Genomic DNA, 24,842 nt, shown 5'->3' on the forward strand with positions numbered 1-24,842 from the left:
ACACTAGACCATTCTCGCAAGACCCATTTAGTTTTCTCTACTGCAACACTGATAAATAGTACTGCGACGCCACCTACCTGCGCAAACGGTGACTTCAGAAGATTGCTGACATGTGTTTAATTTACCCAACATACGGCAAGTGAAACAACAGTCCTGTGGCCTCTTGACACAGGATCATCTTCACCATTTAGAAAATTTCTCGGTACTTTTTCCGCATTGACGCACGTCGCAGGAGCACAGGAACAACTCCTGTGGACGCATGATAACGTCCAGTTCGTTTCGACGTTAAACATTAGCCCTGGAGTACGGCGGAATAAGAAAACACCCTCGCAAATGAAAGGCAATGCTTGCTACGTATTCAGCCCACAGCGTGTCACAAATCAGGTCCGAGTGTGACAGAACTATCAACCAGCACTCCCCATCCCCTCTCAGGGCGAATAACCGTCCCCATCACCTACCGCAAGAAGCTGCGTTTCGTCGTCGACAGCATGACGCATTTAGAATCGTACAGAAAATGTGTTGCTTATAGTTCTCTGGAGCGCCCGTGTATACCTGACCGTTTGGTCATGTTCAAAACCATTCTCAAAGTAACTACACAAAACCACTGAGCACTTCGTTGCTGCAAGAGCCGTGCTTCTTCGGCTCCGCATTCGTGTAGGTACCGTGGAACAACTTGGACGTCTACAAGTGTGTCGAAGCCAGTCACACAAACGAATGTGTTCTCTCACATTCATCTCAATCGCGTAACAACAGTCGTCAAAATCTACTTTGTAGATCCGCGTAAAGGCACTCCCATAAGGCTCAAGTAGCCACAGCAAGACATAACAAATTGAGGTTGATATGTTTGACACCTTGGGGGTGCAGTTGCAATGGACCTGAAGATCTGAATGAAGAAAAGGGTGACAGAGATTATTCTAGTGTTTCCAGGACTGAGCTCTAACACTCTCCTTTGCAATGTCGTCTTGCAGAAAAGGTAGATCCAGAATCATTATCTGTATCAAATTAGTGGCACTCCGGACAGGCCGTGGCTTCCTGAGATTTTGCCCCTCTTTAGGGCTCTCGCATTCCTGTGTGCACGTTCGCACTAGCGATGCATCGCCTTAACGAGGCATACCCGTCCTGTGACAGCGACTCCGACAAGGACCGTTCGACGATTCGTGCAACCACCACAGCAGCGTGCGGATTCGTCACTCACACAGGCGTCTACTACACAGCTGGCCTTGCAAACAGTTGTTAAACTCAGAAGTCGTGCCGCGCAAGCGGTAGAGTTCGTGTTCCTGAAGTTAGAGTACACCTGTCACATCGAACAAAATGTGCCGTTGCCTAGGTTCACTGTGTTTGACAATGCTGGAAATCTGCTGGCAGGACACTGTCATGTTTGCTTAAGCAACAAATAGCCTATGTGTACTTCTGTATCCTGAGTCTCCGCCTAAATTGCATAGGACTGCCAGTGCACCCCGGCACATCATGTCCGTTCCACACAAATCCGAAGTACTTTGTGTGGCTGTTGCACTATTCAACGGATTAAGACAATCCTCGCTTCCCAGCTGTGAGACAGACAGAACCACGGTGTCTTGGGTGCCGACACAGAGGTCAGTGATTAATCTCGTGGAGGACGCGGATCTGCGTGTGTGGAGGAGAATCACGCAATTCCTATTGAGAAAGCAACTATGCACTACAGGAACATGCTCGAGTCCTGTCTCTTACTTGCTGAGAGTTGATTGGCCAGATGGCATTCGAAGTACCTTTTGGGCATAGAATTTCTACCATTCCTAGTACCAGATCCACGACCTTGCTTCGACATTGATCACGGGGCCTTCTCGCACTAAAGATCCAAGCCGGGCGAAGAACGACTGCCGATTTCTACACCTCAAATACCCAGGTGTTCACCAGGGGACCGCTGGGTTTATACCAATGTGGAAGCATCAGTTGCTGGCACCAGGGCTGACAATCAGCTGCATCAGTAGTGGCACAAACGGCGGCAGTGTTCTCGAGACCGACGAAGCCGATGAATTGTTCCTCAATCATCTGAATTCCACATCATTCGCTCTCCTGCTGTAAGTCAGTGACTACTCTTTGGAGAAGCTCTATGTTAGCTGGACCGAATTCATTGTCTACGCCAATACAAAAGGCGGAACATTTCTCAACACATATAAACTGATATCCTCGCATGCAACAGATGCATAGCAATTGGACACAACGAGGTCGCAGCCGTTCCGTTTCCGTAAAAAGAGTCAAAGTAGGCCATCTTCGCAACCACAGAACCGATCCTCGAATTCGAGCTGACAGAGAATAGGAGAACCAGACAGATCTTCTTTTCAAGTTGCAGCTGTAGCAAAGGGCGAATTCGCAAGTATCATGGGATCTCGGTAAGCACTTCAGTGCATCACCTGCTGCGGCCGGTTTTGCGTCGGATACACAGTAGATTTATAGACGAGTTCTAACATATGGATGTGCCTCATCATGAATGCATTGTGCTTATCTTCTTCAGGAGTGCTAAAAGTACGAATGCGCACATGGCGACGCTCAAGCCTTCCGTCTTCACAGAAACCTATCTTCACGACCAAAACAGATAGAAGGGAACCATCACCTGACGTAAGAAATCGGGCTTGTGACACGCCATCACCATCAGCCAAAATAGCTGCCAGCATGCAGCCCAGTTGTGAATAAGCCATTGGCGGAATAATCGATACAGGCAAGTTTCGAGTTGGCCGAACTACTTAAGAGTGGCCTTTTGTCACAACGCGCGAATTCAGGCCTTACGCAGGAGCCACGAATGGCGCAGTATCCCTGTATTGAGTGAGTGTTACATGTGCACGCGACGATGATGAAGACCCCGGAGAGGAAAGTTCGACCATGGGAGACCATACGAGGTGTCGATTCGTCAATTTCCCGCGGTTGTCACCAGTGACCCTTCGCCCGAAGTTACTCGTATATCGCGTTGATTCAAAACACGTACGAGCAAGCCACCCTGGACCGAATATCAATCGTATGACCATGAGGTTCCAGTGAAACTGTTAGGCAGATCCAGCTGGTGAGAGTATACTGCGTATCTGTACATTCAGCAAGCTAAAGCATATGTCATGGAAGCAAATTCACTGCGAGATTCTTTTGCATTCAAGGACATCAGACGCAATATCCGGCTACTTCAACCCGCGATGGTAACATATCTAAAGAGTACACGCAAGTGGAAAAGATGAACAAATTCTTAGAGTCGTGCATCATCTGTGCATGTACGCAACTCCGCTACACACGCCTACCTCAGAAGAGGACACTCTTTGAATCTCCAGTGGCGCCCGCTTGCAGCGGAACTAAGGCGCTGCCATCACCTACAATGTTATCACAACAGTTCCACCTAACGCGTTATCTGTGTTGATGCAGCATAACACTCCCATCCACTGCTCCTGTCTCACACCCCGAAATAGCAATTTACTCAAATGATGACCGGAACAGAAAAACGACTTGCAGACCATAGCACGCCAAGACAACGATCCATGTCTCTTGTATCTTTATATGGTCCTCCATATAAAGGCAAGACCAACAGAAACACAAAAGCGATCGTCACCTCCAGGGGCATATCACAACATTCCGGTCGTATTCTGGCATACAGCTCACGACCGTTCTCAAATCTAGCGTGAAATCATGCACTTCCTGAACGGAAGTACCCGATCGACCATGTTTACCTGTCTTTCCGACTCCACTCTCGCCGTCACTCTTTCAGCTCTCGCTCATCCGCATCCAATCATTGACACAGCAGGTAAAACCCACACAAAAATATAAAGATCCTCATCTATCCACAACTACATTCAAATCGTGTTCCGACATGGAGCGCATGGCAGTCCGCAAAATCAGATGCCATCTCATGCACCCGTGCAATGAAGTGAACGACCAGCCATGATCACCTATCTGCCTTCCAACTCCGCTCTACCCGACATTCTCACCTATCCCCTTCAGGCGCTCGCTCAACCGCATAGTCCTCCCCACAGCCGGCAAAACCAAATCAAAAGCAAACACGGTCCTCACCTCCTGAATCTGTTCACGACCACATTCCAATGGTGCTCTGACATGGATCGTGCCAGCCCACAAGCCAGATATTTTAAATAACGCACTCGTGCAATGAATACGACCCGCCGTGTTCACTCCACCCATATTACTTCGTTCGCCCTAACATTGTGACGCAGCAGCCTTCAGGCGCTCCGCTCAACCGCATATAATCGTCCACACAACACACAAAACCAAAGGAAAAGCAAATGTAATCCTCACCTCTTGCAGCTATCCACAACCACAATCCACTGACATTTGACATGGAGCTCATGGCAGTCCACAAGCCAGATGCTACATCATGCCTGCGCGCACTGAAGCATTTGACCAACCATATTCACCTACCTTTTTAACTTCACTCTCGCCGACACTCTGACGCAACATCTTTTCTTCTCTCGCTCAATGGCATTGGCATATCCACAACAGACAAAACCCAGATAAAAAGGCAGCCGGTCCTCACCTCCTGCGTCTGTCCACAACCACATCCCAGTGGTGTTCAGGCATGGAGCCCCTGCCAGTCCACAAAGCAGGCGTCCCTTGACGTCCTCGCGTAATGAAATACACGACCAACTATTATCATCTACATCCCCTATTTCACTCGGCCCAACACTCTGACACGGCGCCCTTCAAGCACTCGCTCACCCGCATCCACTCATTCACACAGCAGGCAAAACCCACGCCACGCCAAAACAAAAGAGATTCTCACCTCCTGTAGCTGTCCACAACCACAGTCAAATCGTGTCCGTGCACTGAAGTGAACGACCAGCCATGATTACCTATCCGCCTTCCAACTCCGCTCTACCCGACATTCTCACCTATCCCCTTCAGGCGCTCGCTCAACCGCACATAGTCCTACCCACAGCCGGCAAAACCAAATCAAAAGCAAACACGGTCCTCACCTCCTGCATCTGTTCACGACATTCCAACGGTGTTCCGACATGGATAACGGCAGTCCACAAGTCAGATGCTGCATCATGTCTCCGGGCACGGAAGTACGCGACCATCCACGCTCACCTCTCTTCCTACTCCACTCTCAATGGCACTCTGACACAGTACCATTTCGCCTCTGTCAGCCGCATGTATTACTTCACAGAAAGACAAAACCAAAGGAAAAATGAAGGCGAACCTCACCTCCTGAATTTGACAAAAACCACACTCCAATAACGTTCGAACATGGAGCTCAGTCGATAAGCCAGCAATCACGGTATGCCCCCGTGCACTGAAGCATTTGGCCCAACCAAATTCACTTATCACTTGTTTAGCTCCACTGTCAGCGACACTCTGACGCAGCAACACTTCTGCTGGCACCCCACTGCATATAGGCCTTCACACAAAAGACAAAATCAAAGGAAAAACTAATGCGGTTCTCACCTCCTGCAGCTGTCCACAACCACATTCCAACAGTGTTCTGACATGAAGTTCATGGCAGTCCGCAAACCAGATTCCACGTCATGCCCCTGTCCACTGAAGAAAACGACCCACCATGATCATCTACCTCCCTTCCTACTCCGCTGTCACCAGCATTCTGATGCAGCATCACTTCTGCTCTCGCTCAATGGCATATAAGCCTCCACAAAACCGCCAGAACCAAAGGAAAAGCAAATGTGGCCCTCACGTCCAGAAGCTGTCCAGAACCACATTCCAATAGAGTGTCGACATGAATCAAGGCAGTCAACACGCCAGAAGCTACATCATGGCTCCGCGCATTGACCCGACAACCATGCTCACCTACCTTTCCTGGTACACTCTCACTGGCACTCTGACACAGACCCTCCCGACTCTCGCTCACTCGCATCCATTCATTCACACAAAAAAAGAGCCGAGCCTCACCTCCTGCATCTGTCGACAAACAGATTTCAGTGCTGGTGTTAGCTCATGGCTGACCACAAGCCACATATCACATTGTGCCCCCGCGCACTGCAGTAGCCGACTAACCATGCTGATCTACCTTCCTAGTCTCTCACCCATAATCTGACGCAGTACCCCAGCGGCTCTCGCTCGACTGCATATAGTCATCCACACATCACACGAAACCAAGAGAAGAATGTAAGCGGCCCTCACCTCCTGCATTTGATCACAACCACATTCAAATCGTGTTCCGACATAGAGCTCATGGCAGACCACAAACCACATGCCACATGATGACCCGCGCTCACGGACCCGCGAAAACAAAATGCAGTGGCAGTTGCTTCTCTCCTCTCACTGGACAGCTTCACGGTTTCGAAGGTGGGCAGTTGTTGCTACCAGACGAGGGTCCTTAGAAGGATTGGTCCGGTAGCCAACGTCAGTTGGACGCTGCTCTGTGTCAGGCAGTAGCCACGCACTGCAGGCATTGCCTCATATTCCACCCGATGCCAGTTCTATTGCCGTTATGTGCCCCAGGCATTCCGGGCTGAATCGGGACACTGGGAGTTACACAGACGCAGGCGAGAGAAGCACAGTTGCCCGCTTGCCCATGCTACGTTATATCTTCAGCCCGTAGGCCACGTCCTCAAATTCGTATTACTGTAACCGTCGGTTATCCCTGGGAGACTTCTCTTGGATATGCCAGCTCATAATACCAGCAAAAAGATAAAATGAGACACTGCCTGAAGGGGACGCGCCCTAGCGGTGACTGCAAAGACTCCGACATGCATCATAACATCGCGGTGGAATTACACTTTCAGAAGGGGATGACCTCAAGCACTTTTATTTTAGTCATGTTTCTACTACTTCCGTTCACCCTCAAAACTATTCATCACGGCCGCATGAGAGCAACCTTCTCTTCGTCCCCCTACGAAACTTGCAGACTGCCGACGTAAATCATAGGTCGAATGCACTTACCTCAGGTGCCTGTGGAATGCGACAACACACCTAATTTAGTCGGTCGTGCATGGTCATGCAACAGTACAGCACAATTCACAGAAAAGAGAACTTCTTTCTTATAACGCTGCCAAGTGCTCGGACGCAGGAATCGTAGCGATTGGTCCGTCTAGGCGCGCTCACGATCAGCACTTCTCTACGTAAAGCCTATCCTCAAATGGACAAAAACATTGTCAAAGAGCTAGGCTCGGTCCTCCACTCTGTTGACACGATGCATCGTCCCCTTGTCAACAGTTCCCTCGCTGTGGGGGTAGGAGACTGACGCAACGTCGTGACGCATGATGGCATACCACGGGACGATCGACAAAGCTGGATGACGCTGACGTCTAGAAGGGTGCCTCCTCTTGCTGCTCGTGGCGCACGCGACTCGTCTCAGTTATTTCTAGCGATGTCCGATTATTATTTCAGAAACCCATCTCATCACGCTCATCATCAGGCGTGGGTACCATCATGCACACGAAACCTGGCAAAAATACTCACTCCCTTCGACTGCGCAAAAAAAAATGTTTTTGGACACTCCCTCTCATGCACGTTTAACACTGGCTGTCCCCGCTTAACAGGACGATCTACAAGCACTCAACACTCTCTTCAATACATAACCTCCGTCAGCCTGTAGAGCAATGTGCACGGCTCCTGCGCTTCTTCCAGCTGCGTGCACCGTCAGCAGCATCGTAGTCAGTGACCGGGACTTCTCAGAAATCGACTGCGCCACACCGACGAGCAAAAGCACCCGACCACACCCGAGCACTTTCATCAAGGGACTATGTCGTATCGTCAGAATCCGAGTGGCTAGGGGGAGCTTCAGAACGCTCAACCGATGACACGATACGCACCGGTACTTCGCATCGACAACATTCTCATTCTCAGGTTTTGTTGGCTGCACATTTCAGAGGTGTGCCCGTAATCCCTACAGTACGTGCAATACGAAATCAGTCATCTGGAACAGGTGTAGAACATGCCACGACGCCCTTGCTGCAGACGCTGGCTGATTCGCTTGTGGTCACCAAAGCCTTGAACTGCCATGAGAGGAATGAATGAGTCGATAGAACGCCAATAGAGCATCAAGGCTCCTCCCGAAGTATTTCACCATACAAATCGAACCTCCCTGCAAATCAGACTGCTGGTGCACGATGCTCGAAGACGAATCTGGAAGGGCATGATCGACGGAGAGTCAAAGCAAGGTGCGCTACCATCTCAGTGGAAGTTCACACTTAGAGACTGATCAGCCAGTGACACTGTACCAACGCATTGCGCGCCTGCTCTCATGTCCAGAGACCTCGGATTGCTGATATATTTCTAGGCCATTGAAGTCTACAGTTATCGGCCTTTCCGCTTTTGGCGCTTACCGTCATCATGTACTGCAGTAGGACGCATGACAGAAGTTCCAACAGAGCATGCGTCAGAAACCAGTGTAGTTGCCTACGGCGAAAAGAGAGAGCTGAAACTGTGTAGAAAGCACGCGCAAATGCCGTGGAAGATGATGGACTGTGCAGTGATTGCACAGAGGGGCGAGGCAGGTGGACGAGCTGCAGCGGACGAACGTTCTCTGTTTCGCCCGGAACGTGCAAATGTACACGACATGCGAGCAACTTGTCCTTGTGGGAAACGCAGCTGAGTACGCCGACTCAAAAGACTCCCAAGAAATCAACTGGTGCTTCCTTTAACTCTGAGCTTATTCCAGTCGGCCATCTGCTGATAAACAATGTACTCAGGGAGGTTGTACGACTTGTCTTGCGAACTCACGATCGTAACGCCAATGGCAACCGCTGCTAGTCCACCAACGACCTGCACATCGCAGAACAGCACAGCGGACACGAATTTCTGTAGCACGCACTACAGCGCCAACTCCGCTAGTATCACTCCGAGGAACAGAATCGCGGTGAGTTCCAGTCCTTAGCAATGCGAATGTCGGTCTCATATATCCAGCTTCCAGTCGTAGGATCACCCGGAAACGCGGCAGTGCATGAAGCGACGCGCATCCACTCCGATTACGACCAGATGTCCATTAAAGGTGGCGAAACATGCCACATGCCATTCCCTAGCACAGACCTTCGCTCGTAATCGCGAAACCACCTGAAAGCGAAGGTTCCTAATCCGTACCCAAACAACAGAGTACGACCATCGACAATACCAGAGAATCTGACATATTGCAAAAGTGCTCACGAGCTTCCGCTGTTCAAACAAACAAAGTCCGAATATGAAAAGTCGGAAAACACTGTCCCGAGGACGCTTACACCGGGTATTCAAGGCAAAACGAAAACGGGTGGCTACACAGCTAAAAGAGCCATGAGACGAGTGGAAGAAAGCCACTGTTTGCACGTTTGCACACCGTCGTAAGCACGAACCATAAAACGGAGATGCACACACCAGTAGCGCAACTCTAGCAGACGTCGGGCACTCGTAGACATGATTGTGTGTGGCTAAGTCGTAACAAAAAAACGGTCCCCACGTGGACTACAGTCTCTGAAGTCTCACACTGTGTGTGTGTGTGTTCCCACAGTTTTCAACGCAAGAAGGCTCCAGCATCAATGAATCCCAGCGACATTGTCACAATACGGCAACGTCTTGTTAATCAATCCACTATAGATCAGTGGTCTACACACTTACGAGAAAACATGGTCTCTCTACGAAGGCAACTCAGGTTTTCTATCACAACTGGGCGTCCTCATAAATCATGCAGTGATTCACTATTGTGCGACGCCTTCTTATTGTAGCAGGCACGAATCCGAAACCTCTCCGTCACGGAATCGAGGATCTAAGATGCTGTGCCTCAAGCTGTTCAACCTCATGGAGTCCTGCAGAGGCCTTTTGTCACGCGACAGTATGTCAAAGTTATGTCAAGTGCTCCAGGAAACATGTGTCGGCTCTCACCATCAGTGGATCACCTTTACGGAGTCCCTGCACGCACATAGAAAAGCCTCTTGGTTCTGAAGATGATTTTGCGCTTGGACATGCAGTCCATCAGTCCCAGTGCCTGGCATACGTTTTGTGAAGCATACCAACAACGTCGTGTCCATTTGCGCCGTACCTGGCAATTAAGCCTTGTCAATGGGATCGAGCATCGTTAAAAGGAGCGGATGGGTTGTTCTCGCCCACCTAAACCAGGCTACTTAAAAACCAGCGCAACGCCATAGACGAGGAGAACGCAGACTCACCAACCGGCATATAGTCCAACTCAGTTAACCGATCAGACATCCTCCCCGCCGAACAAGCCACAGTGTTGTAGAGTACTTTATTTAGGCATCACCAGGGACATCTCAGCCCTTCTTAATTATCTCGGCAAAAAAAGGGAGACCTCTGCAGGTGTCAAAAAGACTGTGCAAAAAACGGTTCTATCCTCGGGGACCCAGTGGCTATGAGGTAACCGCGTCAATCTCACCGACGCGTGAGAAAGGAACCAGTAAGAACAACACCAGAGAAGCACACATCAGTCAGGCCATGTTTGAAGAATCTCCGAGAGCGCATCAATCACATTGTTTCCGAAACAAGCAGCGCTTCAAAGCACCGTCGAGGCAACACAGTGTGTACGTAGTCGCACCGCTCCAGTTCCACACTTCTTCATTTGTACATGGTAGACGTTCTCTCTCGTAGGCCGAACCAGCACTCGAGACAGAAACAGCTGGAGGAAGGTGACACGCAGCTTAATATCTCCCGAAAGCATGTAGAGGCAGAATCAGTAAGAATCGCCCCTTATATCGTTCAAATGTGTGCTGAGAGACGATACGCCTGACAACAGCAGAAAGAGCACTCACGAGCAGATTGACTGCTTTCTGCAGACCGAGAGCCTGAAGACGCTCACAAAACAGGAACGGAGAAGTGATACTTCACGCACGAGGAGTAACGGCTTCGGAGTTCCAGTGTATGACACAATGTAAACTACAGTCAGCATGCCTCGCAGCAGCAACATATCTTTCTTCATCCCTGGCAAGCGAAGACTCCGGTGTTTGCGAGTCGTAAAGCAGCGTGATGTCGCGTACATCCACGATTTTCTGCAGCAGTACAACCACGATACTTTGCGCAACATTAAAGCTGGCGCGGAGGCTCCTTGTTGGGTCTCGGTCAGGGAGCGGCAAAAACATTAACATTCAACCGAACTAAGAGCTGAACACGTGGTTGGCATCCACTGTTCACAAAATGGCCGCTGCGATCGACCTCGCTGGCACCACATGGAAAGATTCGCGTGCCACCAGTCGGCAATATCTCTGTTCCTTCATACCAAGGAGAAAAAGAACAAGCGGTCATCCGGATGAGTGGTCCAGTCACGTCTCCTTCTGACTCGGCAAAACAGCCTCTCACTTCTGCAAAACGCTGTGACTTACCTGAGGTCTGGTGGAAACGGATCCATGATGATGGAAACAACGCACATGAGGTGCGGGCCCTCATGAGCGTGAATGGTGCGAATTGACTGCGGAGTTTTCAGCCCCTGTGTCTTCAGTCGTCCATCACGCATGGCGACACGCATGTGCACTATTCCTCCCAACGGACATCGCTATCTAGCATCAAACTACAGAAACGCGGTGTCAAAGAACACAACGTTCACGGTAAATGGCAACCGTATGGGTTGCATTACGTTTGCATCTGTATGTGTAGAGTTGGAGTTGCGACTGGCTTGGTGTTGCTGTCGGTAACTTACGCCGCGACTGGGTGAGCGAGCAAAGGAAAACCAAACAACGAAAAAGGGTGTGATTGCAAAAGATGCAAGAGCGTTTGCGAGTGCGAACCGTCAAAGCACATTGCAGCAAGGCCCTCATCGTCAAAACTCTACCGATGAATGTGGAGGGGACCTCATTCAGGAGACATATACACGATGACTTACTTGGACCTTGCGTAGCTGGTGAACCCGGCTTTCTGCCTGACTTGAGAAAGACTGCACTGAGAATGACAGAAAGGGCAACGCCTGCAACGCTGAAAAATCACACCCACAAGAGAAGAGAGCCAAAAAAACGATGAGGTCGTGTACACATGCCGGACACAGCTGTGTCCCCTGGAAGCAGTGTTCCGCCGACAGTCGCATGGAAACAATGCTTCTTTTTGTGAGACCCTGAAGCGACTGCCCTAGGCTACGAATTGGGGAAATGCGTTGCAGCACAGGCATCGGTTCACTGATTCAGTACATATGGCACCTCAAGAACTCCGACAACGGGTAACCGTCTAGGGGAGCACTGCTTGTCTAAATTCTACGTAGCCGACACATTGGAGAAGCCGGTCGTTCTGCCACAGCCGCCCGACTATACGCTCGCTTTACGGAATCTCTATCCAGCATATATGAGGAAATGCTTTCTTCGGTTTTGCAGAAGGCTGTGTAAGTTTCGGCCCGCAGGTACGGAATAGTGAACGCCGACAGAGTGCACCTTCAGGAATAAATACACTTTCTATCAAGTGAAACAGAGTCATGCTCGCGAGTCTTGTCACTTGAGAACTTTCCCATATTGCAGCCACGTTCACCCGCCGGTCAGACACAGGTAGTTGTGATGTCAGTTCATGTCAAAACTGCGTTTCGACTCACATTCCAGAGAGCACCATTGGACGCTCACGGCCGAAGCGTTCGACCTTTGAAACAAGCGCGGCGACTCGGGGATCTTTTCTTAGCCATGTTCGTGCCAGTCTTATGATTTTAGGCTGATTCTCGAAGTCCGTGCCGTACAATTCATTCGCACCACCCTCTGCTTCTGCAGCATCGCCCTGTAGTTCTACAGCGCCGTCGTCCGCTTCTGTAGCACCGTCGTCGACTGTGGTGCCCTCCTCTCCTGACTCCGTCCAACTGTCCGTGTCAACCAAGCTATCGGTATCAACATCAGCCGCGGCTGCAGAGAGGGCTGTGTACATCCGAGAAGTGGAAGACTCGTAAGAAACGAATGACGAAAGAACAGTCAAACAGAGCGCAACGCAGAGAAGCACTACGCGCGAGTTATGACGGAACCGCCACGCAGGTCTCGTCTTCGGTTCAGAGGGGAAGTGGGAACCGACGGAGAATCCAAAGCATTTCTTCTCAGACGTGTTCTCCATACCCATTTGGTCGTTGTTCACCCCTCGAGACGGGACGATTTCCTTGGCTGCAGGCTTCATCATTGTGAACGGCACCTGGACGACACGAAAAAGTGGCCGCTCTCTTCCTTGGTCGCGATGACGGTCTTGAGTCGCCTAGGTTGCACCCCACTTATTGTGGAAGAAGAACGCTCGAGGAGGATGGCTATCCGTAGACAAGCACGGACACTGGACCCAAAATGTGTGAAATTGCTTGTTCACCGGTGCAGTTTTCTGAGTTTCACGTTCATCAATTGATTCTCTGTGGGCAACGTTGCGTATGGGGCTGGAGTCAGTCTGAGTGGCTTCGTCAGTCCTGCTCAGTTGTGCTTGAAGAAGAGCTGTTGCTGGGGAAGTGATCAATGCAACATTCAATTTCTAGATGAAGAGCTCCTTCCAGTATGAAGAAAAGGTGGAATTGGCAGCCACGCATGCAGCCCGTGTTGCTTTTTGTGCGGTGAATCGCTTAGCCACGCCGACAAGGGCCGCGGTGTTCATTCTGTCCCCGAAGCGGCTGCCACGTGGTTTGGCAAGCAGGGCCGAGCGGCTGCTGGTCGGGGGTCGGGGCGAGCGACCCTACGCCCACGCGGATCCGGCGGCATGTGTGGGACAACTACCTTGATTTCTGAGTGCCAGCCTAAGAACGAGTTATAGGCCAGCCCCTTGTTCTGGTCAACAACCAGGAACGGAAGAAAAACAGTAGATCTCCTCCGCCATAAGAGCAGCCAGGGGCAGCGAAGAACATGACGTCAAACAGTCTGCAACCCGACGCAATACGGTGTCAAAGTGTCTGTACGACAGAAAACGTCGCATGTCCTGTTGTCAAACGCAAGCCAGTGTCGTCAAAGGAGTACTGGCATGTGTAGCAAGGCATTTGTCTTACCGAGGATGTCAGCTATTGTCAGAGCTTCACAGTAGGCAACCCGTACATGTCAACTGTCGATGTGTATAGGATGTTATCACTCGATTCGGTGGTTACCGCCCAATGCAGATTGCGCGGCGAAACGCGGAAGCATGACTAAACTGCGCTGCAACTGTACAGCAGTCCTGCGCTTACCACAATAGAGTTCTCTCTAAATTTGATGACTGAGGTAGCTCAGTTGCTTGACCATGACCACCCTTGTTTCCTAGTGATATTCATGACCAAAAACTATTTGTACGAGTCGACAGGTACTACAACAAACGTGACTGCGCGCTAGAGCTTTGGAAAATACGTTGACATGTAGGTTGCTATCTTTGACGGTTGAGTTTCGTTGCGTGTGAACCCTTACACTGGAGACGATAAATGCTATCTTAATAACGTTTGTGTTAATGACGGTAATGCACTATGTAGCTCCACCCCCTGAAGGCAAGGGGGCTTTCATTCCTATTTGTAACGAAGGTGAGGGGGGTTTGTTGCTTATCATCAAGGCAACTCGATACCATTATATGGAAATGAATTCCCTTCTGGCTTACTGTGCAAATGACTGACTGCCGAGCAAACCTGCCCAAGGCGTCTGACTAGGTTAAGAAGGACGCTTTTCGATAGTGATACGTGTCCATGGAGAAGAACGGCACCTACACACTAGGCCGCAGTGTACGCTGTCATGCATCCGACGGCGTTCGGACCCTTGTATATCTCAGTGTGCTACTTCAGTCTCGTCGTCCTCTTCAGAACACCAGATATGCCTGGTTTAGGGCTCATCTCGTTGCAACTGAGAAGTACATTGCGGATGCTCCATCGCTGACGTCGGCGGCGCTGTTGGTAACTCGTACCGAATCCACGGCATCTGTCGCCTTTGCACCGATCACAAAAATAGCAGGTGTGCACCGAGCACACCACTGATGGGAAGAAACCACTGGGGCTCAGTTTTGGATTCCCACTACTGCGAGCAGAGGAGCTACACAGTCGCGGACACTCCAGAGGAGTGCTTAACGGTGACTCTAGTCAGGTACATCCGCATCCATCTACCAACTTGTCATTTGCTTTTCATAGGAAAGAAACTGGGAACAAGCACCCATCAAGAGATTTTGTACGTGTAGCTGAGCTACCAAGAACTGGTTCTCGCACAAAGGAGGGGGGGGGGCCAAACAGGCAGACAAGGATTTCTGAGCTTACTGGTCAGTTTCCAATGTCCCCAATATATCCTGAAAGCGAAGCACGACTTGTCCCTTTAGCCTACACATAAGTTATGAGGCTGAGTCTTGATAGTTTGGTAAACCCAAATGGGCGTCAGTGTTTCAGCCGTCGGAACGTTGATTGAGTCAAGCCCAACAGCGGCGGCGGTGCTGGCATAAGGACACGTAGATATATAGCATGAATGCGTTTTGGGCGATTGTTGTAGCGGCATGTAAGCACGAGTGGTATCCTGCAGCAGCAAAAATTTGTTCCCTACAGATAGGCGTAACCCTTCCCATGCCGGATGTCCACAAGAAGCTACAAAGCTGCTTGCGAAACACTAGTCGGCGCCATTTCAGTTTGCAAGGTAGCCATCAATTACTGTTCCGTTCTGTGCCGCATTGTGCTCCTGTGCTCCATTTGTTGTGAACCACGTGGAGATTCCTCAACTGAAATTTGCATTGGACCTTACACGCACTGGATCTGTCTCCCGTCTGCCACAGATGGGGTGCCCTAGTAGAGTCGCAGTGGGTCACCCCCACGTGATACCAACATCTTTCAGCTCATCTGCATTATATCCATGTAATACAGCGGTTCTTTCTCAGTTAAACAAGTATGCCAATGAGTGGAAACCCGTGATTTGCCGGGTTGGGGCTTATGTTGTAAACAGTTGATACACCCTGAGGGATGTTCGCAGCATCATAAGAATAGCTGAAGTGCTCCTGCGGTAGGAGTATTCACCGTGAACAATTATCCCACGTCTTTCTTCATCTGTTATGCTGATTCTTGACCATCAGAATACAGTGTCTCTCTGTGTTTGGCACTCTATAACTACCTGATGCAGCATCCACACGCCTCACTCGCCATATGGTGCAGAGACTCAACGTGAGTAGGGGATGACACGCAGCTTAACAGTTCCGTTTGCATCGCTTGTGGCTTGGACGGTCCGATTGTGAAGGTGCTACATAGACATTACCGTCCACCAAACTTAGTTGCAGGGGTATCCCAGAAAAAGATGTGGTGTGATACGCACAGCAGGGGCATAGACTAGGCCGATCACCATTCTTTCGCAAGCACACCTGCACTGTGACACTTGTGCGCCTATCTGTCCCTTGTCTTTGTAAGATCATTAAACTGAACAATACGCCCCTACGTTTCACGATAGACCACCTCCCGGCTTCAGAATACTCTTTTTGTGCCCCAGAACGTGTCCATGAGGAACACAGCTTGACCACCTGAACCAGGCTGCGCAGCAACGACAATGAACAAGACGACCAACGCTCACATTATTTATTAGGGTGTTAACGGATGACGTTGTGCCATGCAGGTGCGTTTACCTCGAAAGTCGCTTCATGCATGAGCACAACCGAAAGCGAAATCTATGCTCGAAAGAGCACTAATCTGCGGAGTGCATGAAACAAGTCGGAAAGCAGATACGTAAGCTATCGAGATACTGTTAAGACACCAACGAGAATCACCATGCCCGTCTTGCCAAAAACGCGAACGATTCCCAAATCTGTCGCGGCGCACGCCAACAGCCCGGTCGGCCCGTAAAAATCGTAGACTTCATCTTTCTGTCACAAGCGCAAAATCAATCTGCAGAAAGATACGGCAGCGTGCAGCTGTTCGAGAGAGAATACGGCATATGCATAGAAATCACAGTCATCCGTAAAATACAAAGAGCACAGGTGCGATGCGCAGCATCCTTTCAATAGAAGATTAACGGTGTTCCGATGCAGTAACCGGGACTGGATCGTCGACATTTGTAGAACCTCTGAGATAATGTGGCGAACTGTCGACTGCCAATGTCACTGTTGTGTTCCAGGGCGAACTTGACCGTTGTCGCCCCGCGCATGTGGACAAAAGGTGCGTTGCCGCCTACTACAATGACATGTCGCAACTCATGTACACTAGAGTTCTACGCCACAGCTTTTTTCTCAACTAGGGAGACACTACCTTTTGATTGTTCCGGCGTTGCGTTAGGCCCACTTGTTGAAAGTAAGTGAAAGTCACCTGATTTTGCGTATTCGGGGCAGCGTTCTCAAGGCATCCAATGAAGTGAGAGCATCAAAAAGTGCTTTATGAGGGCGTGTCACACGCACCGTCGAACCCTAACAACGTTCAGTGGAATCGGGATCAGAGCTACTGTTAGATCATCCTGCCCCTAGTACTTCACCTCCACTCGTGCAAATGCAGACTCCTCCTCTGTGTCGGATCAGTGCTCATCGCCAATCTTTTCCACTTTCTCCTTGGTCTTTTCTTTAGGGATTCGGAAAGCGAATTGCCTGAGTCCGACGCTGTTAGGAGTTGATGCGCTCATCTGGATATTGACGCCACACGGTAACGGACACTCTTCGTCGGTGTGAACTCTCACTGCTTTTGCCATCTATGTTTTCATCGGATGGACTGCCCATCGAATCCCACAAACGCCTTTTTATTTAATTTGTAGCCTTTCGATCCCAAGAGTGCGGGATTTGGAAGTGGTTGCTTTTGGGCAGCGTCTGTGCTTATGACAACACCATACTACATGCTGCTTGTTGATTCATAATGAGACAATATGTCCGCTTGAAATCGCTCACGACCTGTATCAGGCCTAAGCTGGAGAGATACGTGTATCCGTGACGCAGGAGCGGATTTGCTAAAAAATTGGATATGCAAGACGTTACATTTGAGCGCAGCTACCCACGGCAATATCTCTTTCCCATGATCAAACGATATAAGCTGAAAGATACGTTTCGGCAGTCATTATGCAGTTCTGGAGCCCCCACGACACAACGCCTAACTGTGACGTTGAAAATTGTGACGGACTACTGTGGACTAGGGTGGTGACAAAACATTCTCACACCGGCTGCTGGTCCGGAGTTAGCCGATCCCATTGAAGCGCAAATGTCAGGACTCACTTCTTAAGCAAACGAAATTTACGAATTCCAGAATGGAAAACACTTATTTACCCATTCGCAAACGATGGCGGAAAGAGAATGTAGGAACAAGCGCTAGGCGTGAAATCAAAGACTCTCAGGTCACGTTTGTTACTACCTTCATTTTCGTACACAAAGCGGTGTGTGGCTCTTTCCATGTGTATTACCCTTTCAAAGCCGTAAGCCCTATAAATCAGGGCCCTCAACGGCTTCCGGATGAATGTCAGGAAACGACAGCTGGGAAGGGCCTCATGTGGCCGAGAATCGGGGACAACTACCCGAGCGAACTAACAGGTAACAAGACGGGAGGTGAACCGATACGAAAAAGAAACCCTGTGAAGAGTGGCCACAGTCATAGTTTCTGCTCTCGTTTCCCCCTTCTGGCCCTTCTGCTCTCTGTCCCCTGTTTTTTCTCAACCCACTTTTCGCTTCCCTTCGTGAATTACTTCACATTGCCGCGGCCGGCCTCGCGTGTCGCCTCTATCGCCGGATGCCCACGAAGAACTTGCATCTATAGGTGGTCTGCAGGTAATCAACCGACAAGTACAAAGCAAATTGTCACACAACAGATGAACATGAGCGACACAAAAGGCATCACGTCTTTTTTGTTGCATGGAAACTGGCACGTCAAACCATATACACATAAACCACGTTAATCCCTTACACGACTACTGCTGCAACTCAGATGTGTGGGAGTGCTCGTCGATAGACGCTAGATCAGTACGGCGACCATTTCGGTGCCTGCCTACCCGCACAACCAAACGCGAACAACGAATACAATAGTGTTTTGCTTATGCTCACATTCACACATTTAGAGAAGCAGGTGCTTGTCTCCACGAGTTTTTTCTATTGAGTAATAAAAGACGATGCAGTAACGAGGGCAGTCAGACCTACTTGCAACAAGGAGTTAGAGTCACTAGCGTACGCCGGATTAGTCCATCTCTCCTCAACGAGCTGGAAGCCGACTTTTACCGCTGCAGGGACCATCACAGAACGTGGGCGCAACCATAGAGAGAGACTAAACACAGGACAAATAAGCTACAGTCAAGAAGTCGGAAACCTTCCCTACAATGCTGAAAGACATGAATGCCGCGAGAAAAAATCTAAGAAGAGGTCCACTATCTATCCTTCAGACTCCCATGCGCTGCGGACACCTCCCCATTTCTCGCCCAGAGCGACACCACCACATGATCGTTTCAGGTCTTGAGCCCCCAAGCGACAAGTCTGAGACACTCTTTTCTGAATGCCTTTGCAGTCCCAACAAGCGTTACAGATGTAACAGGAGTTCGATACTACTTCTCGAATTTGATAAACCCATCCGTGTACGCTGAGTATCGGAGTTGAGGCACTGCAGTGAACTTACACGCGAGAATTTCATCCCACGCGAGCTGAAGGGCAGGATCCGTCGGGTCGTCCGCAAAGTGGTACAACGCAGGGCCCACGCAGATCCACACACCTCCTAACCAAAGCAAACGCACTGTGCATGACACGGCCCTTTTCCACGACATTGCCAAATCTCCGCGACAGTTGTCTTAAGGGCATTAAATAAAACCGAACGCTTGTGCTTCCTGTCGGCCAACACGTGGACAGTGGTTCAGCTATGCATACATACGTATGCATATATCTATATATTTATATGTATAGGCATTTCCGCGAATACATTGTCGCATATATATATCTATATATATGTATACAAGCACAGATTCATTTTGTTATACGTGGGCGATTTGCACTCATATGTGCGACAACCTGGAACAATCGCCACGCGTCTCAGTTACCCGACAGAGAGTGCTCACTCTCCATGGCATACACCGAAGCAATAACGATATATACCCGCGTAGCATTCTAGGAGAGAGAGAGTCTTCTCGAAATGTATACAGGGCAGTTGTTTCCTTTATCGAACATCCCGTTCCAATGCAGGAACAAAGACGGAAATTTACATTGCATTTGATACGTTTTTGGGCTGGCCAGTGGAAATCGTGCTCCGTCAAGTGGCCAAAACGCGGCCTTCCGAAACACAGCGTACCTTGTCGAAGCAGTTTCATCACTGTGTCGATACATTTTAGAACGCTTCGAGTGGCATCCAAGAAAAAGCAGGTCACCACGCCGTCCCAACCGCATCTATGATCAGAGTAAACCTATCGACGGAGAAGAAGAGTACAACTTCCAGCACGCCTATGTACAGGACGTCGCCAAAATGCATATCGGATCCACTGGTCTGTGCCCTCAGCAGATGTGTTGTGGAGTAAGAAATGATGCACCAGCGTATGTGGGATGTGGTTGGTGTCTACAGTTCTTAATGAATGTCACGTTTTCATCATTGATACTGGCTGTTCCAGACGCACGCAGTATCGATCGTACTACATCCACATAAGCACAACGCAAGGTTCAGTTCCACAGCTCAACACAGAGAAACGGCGCTGCATATGCGGTGATAGAGGATGCTAATGCATCCACTGCATGTGCACACATATAACAGTCACCTTCACCTGCATACATGCGTCCAGAACCGTAGTGACACACCTCAAAGAAATCGCCGAACCGCAGTTGAATGTGGCCTTCCGATACCAGACGCGGAACGATGTCTGGGACTGCGATGCCTTGCACATTGTCCACAGCATGAGCCCTTCGGGTTCAAACATCAGGGCAACGACAGGCGGAATAAATGGATTCAGCAGGCCATCCTGGTTCTGCTGTTATTTTTGTCGCGGAAGAAGACAACTAAGGCTGCGCCTGCGCGGCGCCCAGCTCACTGTGCCCATAGAGGAGACCATGAATGTTTCGACGTATATACGGGAACATGTACACATACATTTATAAATACATGTGCGTACGACTCTACTTGTTTATCAGTATACCTGAATGCCTGGACAGAAGGGTTCGTATGATAGCGTACAATTGTAATCACGCGCGCATGGCCATGTGACTACACAAGCGTGCGCCTAGTACTACACGTTGTCAAAAGATTACATATAAATATGCACATGAACATGCACACACACTTCGGAACCGCGTATATTGCGAATCGACATAAGATCATGCGCTGCCGACGTCGCTTCCATTCAGCGCCTTTGTCTCGGACTTACCGGTTAGAGGCACCAAGGCAGTACGGAAAGATAACCTTGGAATGCTGTTCTGCACATGTATTGAAGAAGAAGTTCAGTGCTGGCCGAATAAAAAAGACAATCACAAAAGAACGATCATGTCGTCTATTATCACAGTGTATGTTCTCCTTTTAGGTCACCACTGTCCGCATGGAAGCGAACAGCTAGGACATGTCTGCCTGACGGTCGGCTCTACCACCGGAAGAAAGACATTCGTAGGATTGGTAAAAAATGGCCTTCGCGGTTCCAGTTTGCCTCCCGCTCGATCTCTGTCTCCATTCACATGCATATACGCCTTATGTCCGTAAAAAGGGTTTACTCCAGGGACATATGCATTTATAAGAGACAAACGCGTGCAATTTACCCTTATAATTTCGCGCGCCTCGCTGCCTTCCTTACCGACGAACATATGGTAGGAAGCTTCATTGGCCTCGCACCAGTAACCTCGTTGAGCGATCTCAAAGGGTAGACGCCCTGTCCCGCAGCCCGGCACGAGGACTCGCGGCCGTGAAGCAGTCCGATGCTGCCTCGTGTGTCCGTGGGAGTCGTTGTCTTTGCCTGGTGCAGATCGCGAGACAGGTCACATGGAGACCCGTCACACACACACAGATATGCAGAATATACGGAAACCTCTCTGTGCGTGATCTTCGGGTGCATCAAGAACCATAATGCCCTGAGTTGCTACGAACAAAAAGGTCACAGCTAGACTACGTGCTATCATTGCCACAGTATACGTAGATTCGGTCTCTGTACCGATGATCCACGATCCAGATATGCAAAAGTCCAATGGAATAAACGGAGCCGGTGTGGGACCCTAGACACAGACTGTGACTCCAGCTATGAGATGTGGACAAGCAAGAGCCTTGAGGTGTCTGCGGGAATCAAGAGCCATCGAGACAAGGGATGGCCCGCGGCATGCCCCGTCGCGTAGTACAGCGAGCACCTATCACAACAGGCGCACTGGAAGCTTTGCAGATATCTTTGCAGATACGTCTTCAGAACCGCAACGGATGAGAAGCAAGGAACACGCACACCACTTACACGGCAGAAACTTTTCAAGGGCGTCCAGCAGAGGGTCGAATGAGGTACGCCGCTCTTCTCCTCCTTCCGTGCTCCACTCCCTCGCAACTTGCCTCAGCAGGCTCTCCGTGTTGAAAACGTACACCTCAGGGACCTGGACACACAGAAGAAAGACCGAACCGAAGTGAGAGACGTTCAAGAATAACGCTCGTGTTCTCCACAATCCCCCACATTTCCTGAAAGACAAGCTGTGTGCCAAAGCGAGACCGACGACGCCAGACTGAGAGGCGAGAGAAACGACGGAGACACCGCGTGTGCACTCTGTCGCTTCCAGAAGTTACCACCGTAACGACCAGGCTAGCGTAGCGAACACATTCGACGAAACGTACAAAGAACAAAGACACCGTATTCACAAGAACGCGTACAAACGCTGCTGTATGTACCACTTGGCCTGCGCCACAGCAGAGGAGGATAGGATTTAAACAAATACACCCGGAGATACAGGTGTGGGTGTGTACAGGTATTTGCGCACCTGGACAGCTAATCCTACTGGGGACTGTGAACGGGGAGATGAATGCATGAAAGCCATTTAGAGGGATGGATACTAACACACCCACGCAGATCGGTGTGGTGGCGCATGTAAATGAAGTGAGTTCAGCTGCGGTTGCAACGAGCCCCGGGTCAGCCTGCACGCTTTGATGTCTCCTTCCACACAAGGGCATTCTCGTTTTCACCTTCGTTTTTCCGCCTGAGATATTCTAGGTCGAGAGCCAAATCCTACGATTCACCTCCGACGGATAAGCGACAGCTACTTCCGACACGCACTGCCTCCGCGCTTACCCCATACAGCTACAACAGTAACGTTGTGACTCTTTCTTCTCATATCTTTGAATCTGAGTGCAGATAGATAGCTGCCTTCTCACCTGAGAAAGACGTGGAGACTGTCGAAGCATGGTATATCTTTCTCCGCGGAGAGGGGACGTCTGGAAGAACGAGTCAACTAGGTCGTTGAGGAACCGCTGGTTTGCCGCTACCGCGGCACGGACAGGAGACAGTTTCTTAAGAAGGGCAGAGATACGGGCGTAGTGCGCAGACAGCGCAACCTCGTGGTCTGTTCCTTCTCTGGAGCAACCCGAAAGATCCCGTTTAGTCTCTTTTCGCAGTCTACCTTCGCTGTTTGCCTCGGCAGCTTCTCTTCCCCGCGAAGCTGTTCCTTTTTCGCCTCCTGCCTGAATCTCTAAACCAGCGCCGAGGTCCTTCTGTATCCTGTCTCCCGTCTGTTCCCCATCCCGGTCGCCCAAGTCCCCACGTTCAGAACTCCCAGGACGTCTCTCTTTTCTGCTGGCGTCACCCGCGCCTCCTGTCTCGGTGCCGTTGCTGCCTTCTCCGGCGCCGGTGTCCGGCGGCTTCTGACTCTCCAGTTCTTCTTGTTCCTTCCTTCCGCTTTCTGCTGGGCGACGCGTCGCCCCCGTGTCTCCCACAGCCATTTCCGATTCTTGTTGCTTTTCTGCGACCGTCGAGCATTCTTCGGCTCGGGTCAGAAGCAGCGACTCGGACGGTTCCAGCGCCCAGAACGCTCTCTCCATTTTCGCGATTTTTCTTCCCGCGCTAGCCCCATACAGTCTCATGGAGGCGATCGTCGCCTCCAGGTCCCGCCTGCCTGCATCTTCCTCCGTCATTTTTTTTGTTGCCCGTGGCTTTTCTTCGCGTGGCGGCCGTCTCTCGAGTGATTCAGGGAGAGAGACGAAGAGGCGCACCTAATGGGCGCTTTTCCTCCGGCCTCAACAGATTCGAAACGTCGAAACTCTTCCCTCCACGTTCTGTGTTTACGCCTTGGACGGGTGAAGGCTGTTCCCGGGGTGACGCGTGTGTGGCCTCAGACAGAGAAATCTGCAGGGTGGGTTATCCTCCTGAGTACGGTTTCCCTCCGGTCGCTTCATCCGTGGGGTCTTTTACGCACTTCCTTGAACAGAAAGCTGTTTCTGGTGCGGAAACCAAAGTGAAGGCTCAGCAGCACACACTGTATTGCCCTCAAGGTCTGGGTCGGCGAACCCGCCACGTGACGCTTGCCGGGACTCGCTTGGGAGTTTTTCCCTCTTGGCATCACAGCGAAAAGACATCTGCTCGTCACATGCCGGTCCAACAGACTTTGTCGCGTCTTCCCAGACGACCATGTATCAGATAAGTATCTTTCTTTCGCTGTCGCTCTCTGTCGGACGCGTGCTCTGCTAGAGAAGCGTTGTGTACATGCGTGGAACACGTACATGTTCTGACGAGAAGAAATCTGTATATGCGTGCGTGGAGATGTATTTGCCGAGTGTACGTGAACGTGTGCACTGCCCGTTTCAGCGGTTCCAATTCGCGCGCTGCCGCGCTTCTACCGGCCACGCAATGGCTTTCTCGTCGAGCTGAAACGGCATGCACTTCGTGAGTTGCCGCGAAGCAAGTTGGAGAACTTCGTCCGTGGAGACCGCTCGACAGAGCCAGGACATTTGCGGCGTCTGTGTTTCGCTGGGGGACTAAAGTGTGTTTTAAAGAGGCGTCGGACACGGTCGTTCTCGGAGGCATCGTAGTTCGCGCGCGTGTCGTGCAGCGAAAAACGTGAAAGTCGCGGGCGGCAACACACGCCAGCGACGAGAAGGGTCCTGCATCAGGACGGGTGACCCTTGCAGTGAGAGAGCGCGAAAAGGTGGCAATCGTGGATAAACGAGCTGAAGGACGACCTGCTCTTGTCGTTTTTGACTTCTCTTGCCGCATGTGTCACTTGTTTCCGTG

General features: G+C 50.4%; 3 protein-coding genes across 3 annotated transcripts; all 3 read right to left on the bottom strand.

The window, feature by feature from the left end:
- Positions 1-243: 243 nt before the first annotated feature.
- On the bottom strand, positions 244-6,873 carry TGME49_300980 (hypothetical protein). The gene is made up of 4 exons (XM_018782394.1): positions 5,657-6,873; positions 4,387-4,949; positions 1,708-3,329; positions 244-883 (listed from the first exon to the last, which is right to left on the bottom strand). Exons 3-4 carry the CDS (start codon positions 1,802-1,804, stop codon positions 498-500), a joined length of 483 nt encoding a protein of 160 aa, XP_018637950.1. The 5' UTR covers positions 1,805-3,329; positions 4,387-4,949; positions 5,657-6,873; the 3' UTR covers positions 244-497.
- A 141-nt stretch (positions 6,874-7,014) lies between these two features.
- On the bottom strand, positions 7,015-13,347 carry TGME49_300990 (Toxoplasma gondii family C protein). Its single transcript, XM_018782395.1, has 4 exons — positions 12,410-13,347; positions 11,720-11,808; positions 10,656-10,688; positions 7,015-10,012 (listed from the first exon to the last, which is right to left on the bottom strand). Exons 1-4 carry the CDS (start codon positions 12,970-12,972, stop codon positions 9,939-9,941), a joined length of 759 nt encoding a protein of 252 aa, XP_018637949.1. The 5' UTR covers positions 12,973-13,347; the 3' UTR covers positions 7,015-9,938.
- Positions 13,348-18,080: 4,733 nt separating this feature from the next.
- On the bottom strand, positions 18,081-24,397 carry TGME49_301000 (methyltransferase). The gene is made up of 9 exons (XM_018782396.1): positions 22,991-24,397; positions 22,089-22,221; positions 21,447-21,605; positions 21,030-21,108; positions 20,467-20,569; positions 19,970-20,081; positions 19,307-19,399; positions 18,838-18,917; positions 18,081-18,465 (listed from the first exon to the last, which is right to left on the bottom strand). The coding sequence occupies exons 1-9, from the start codon at positions 23,744-23,746 to the stop codon at positions 18,424-18,426; spliced, it is 1,557 nt and encodes a 518-aa protein (XP_018637948.1). The 5' UTR covers positions 23,747-24,397; the 3' UTR covers positions 18,081-18,423.
- Positions 24,398-24,842: the final 445 nt, after the last annotated feature.

This window comes from Toxoplasma gondii, chromosome IV (genome assembly GCF_000006565.2).
Source record: "Toxoplasma gondii ME49 chromosome IV, whole genome shotgun sequence".
NCBI lineage: Eukaryota > Apicomplexa > Conoidasida > Eucoccidiorida > Sarcocystidae > Toxoplasma > Toxoplasma gondii.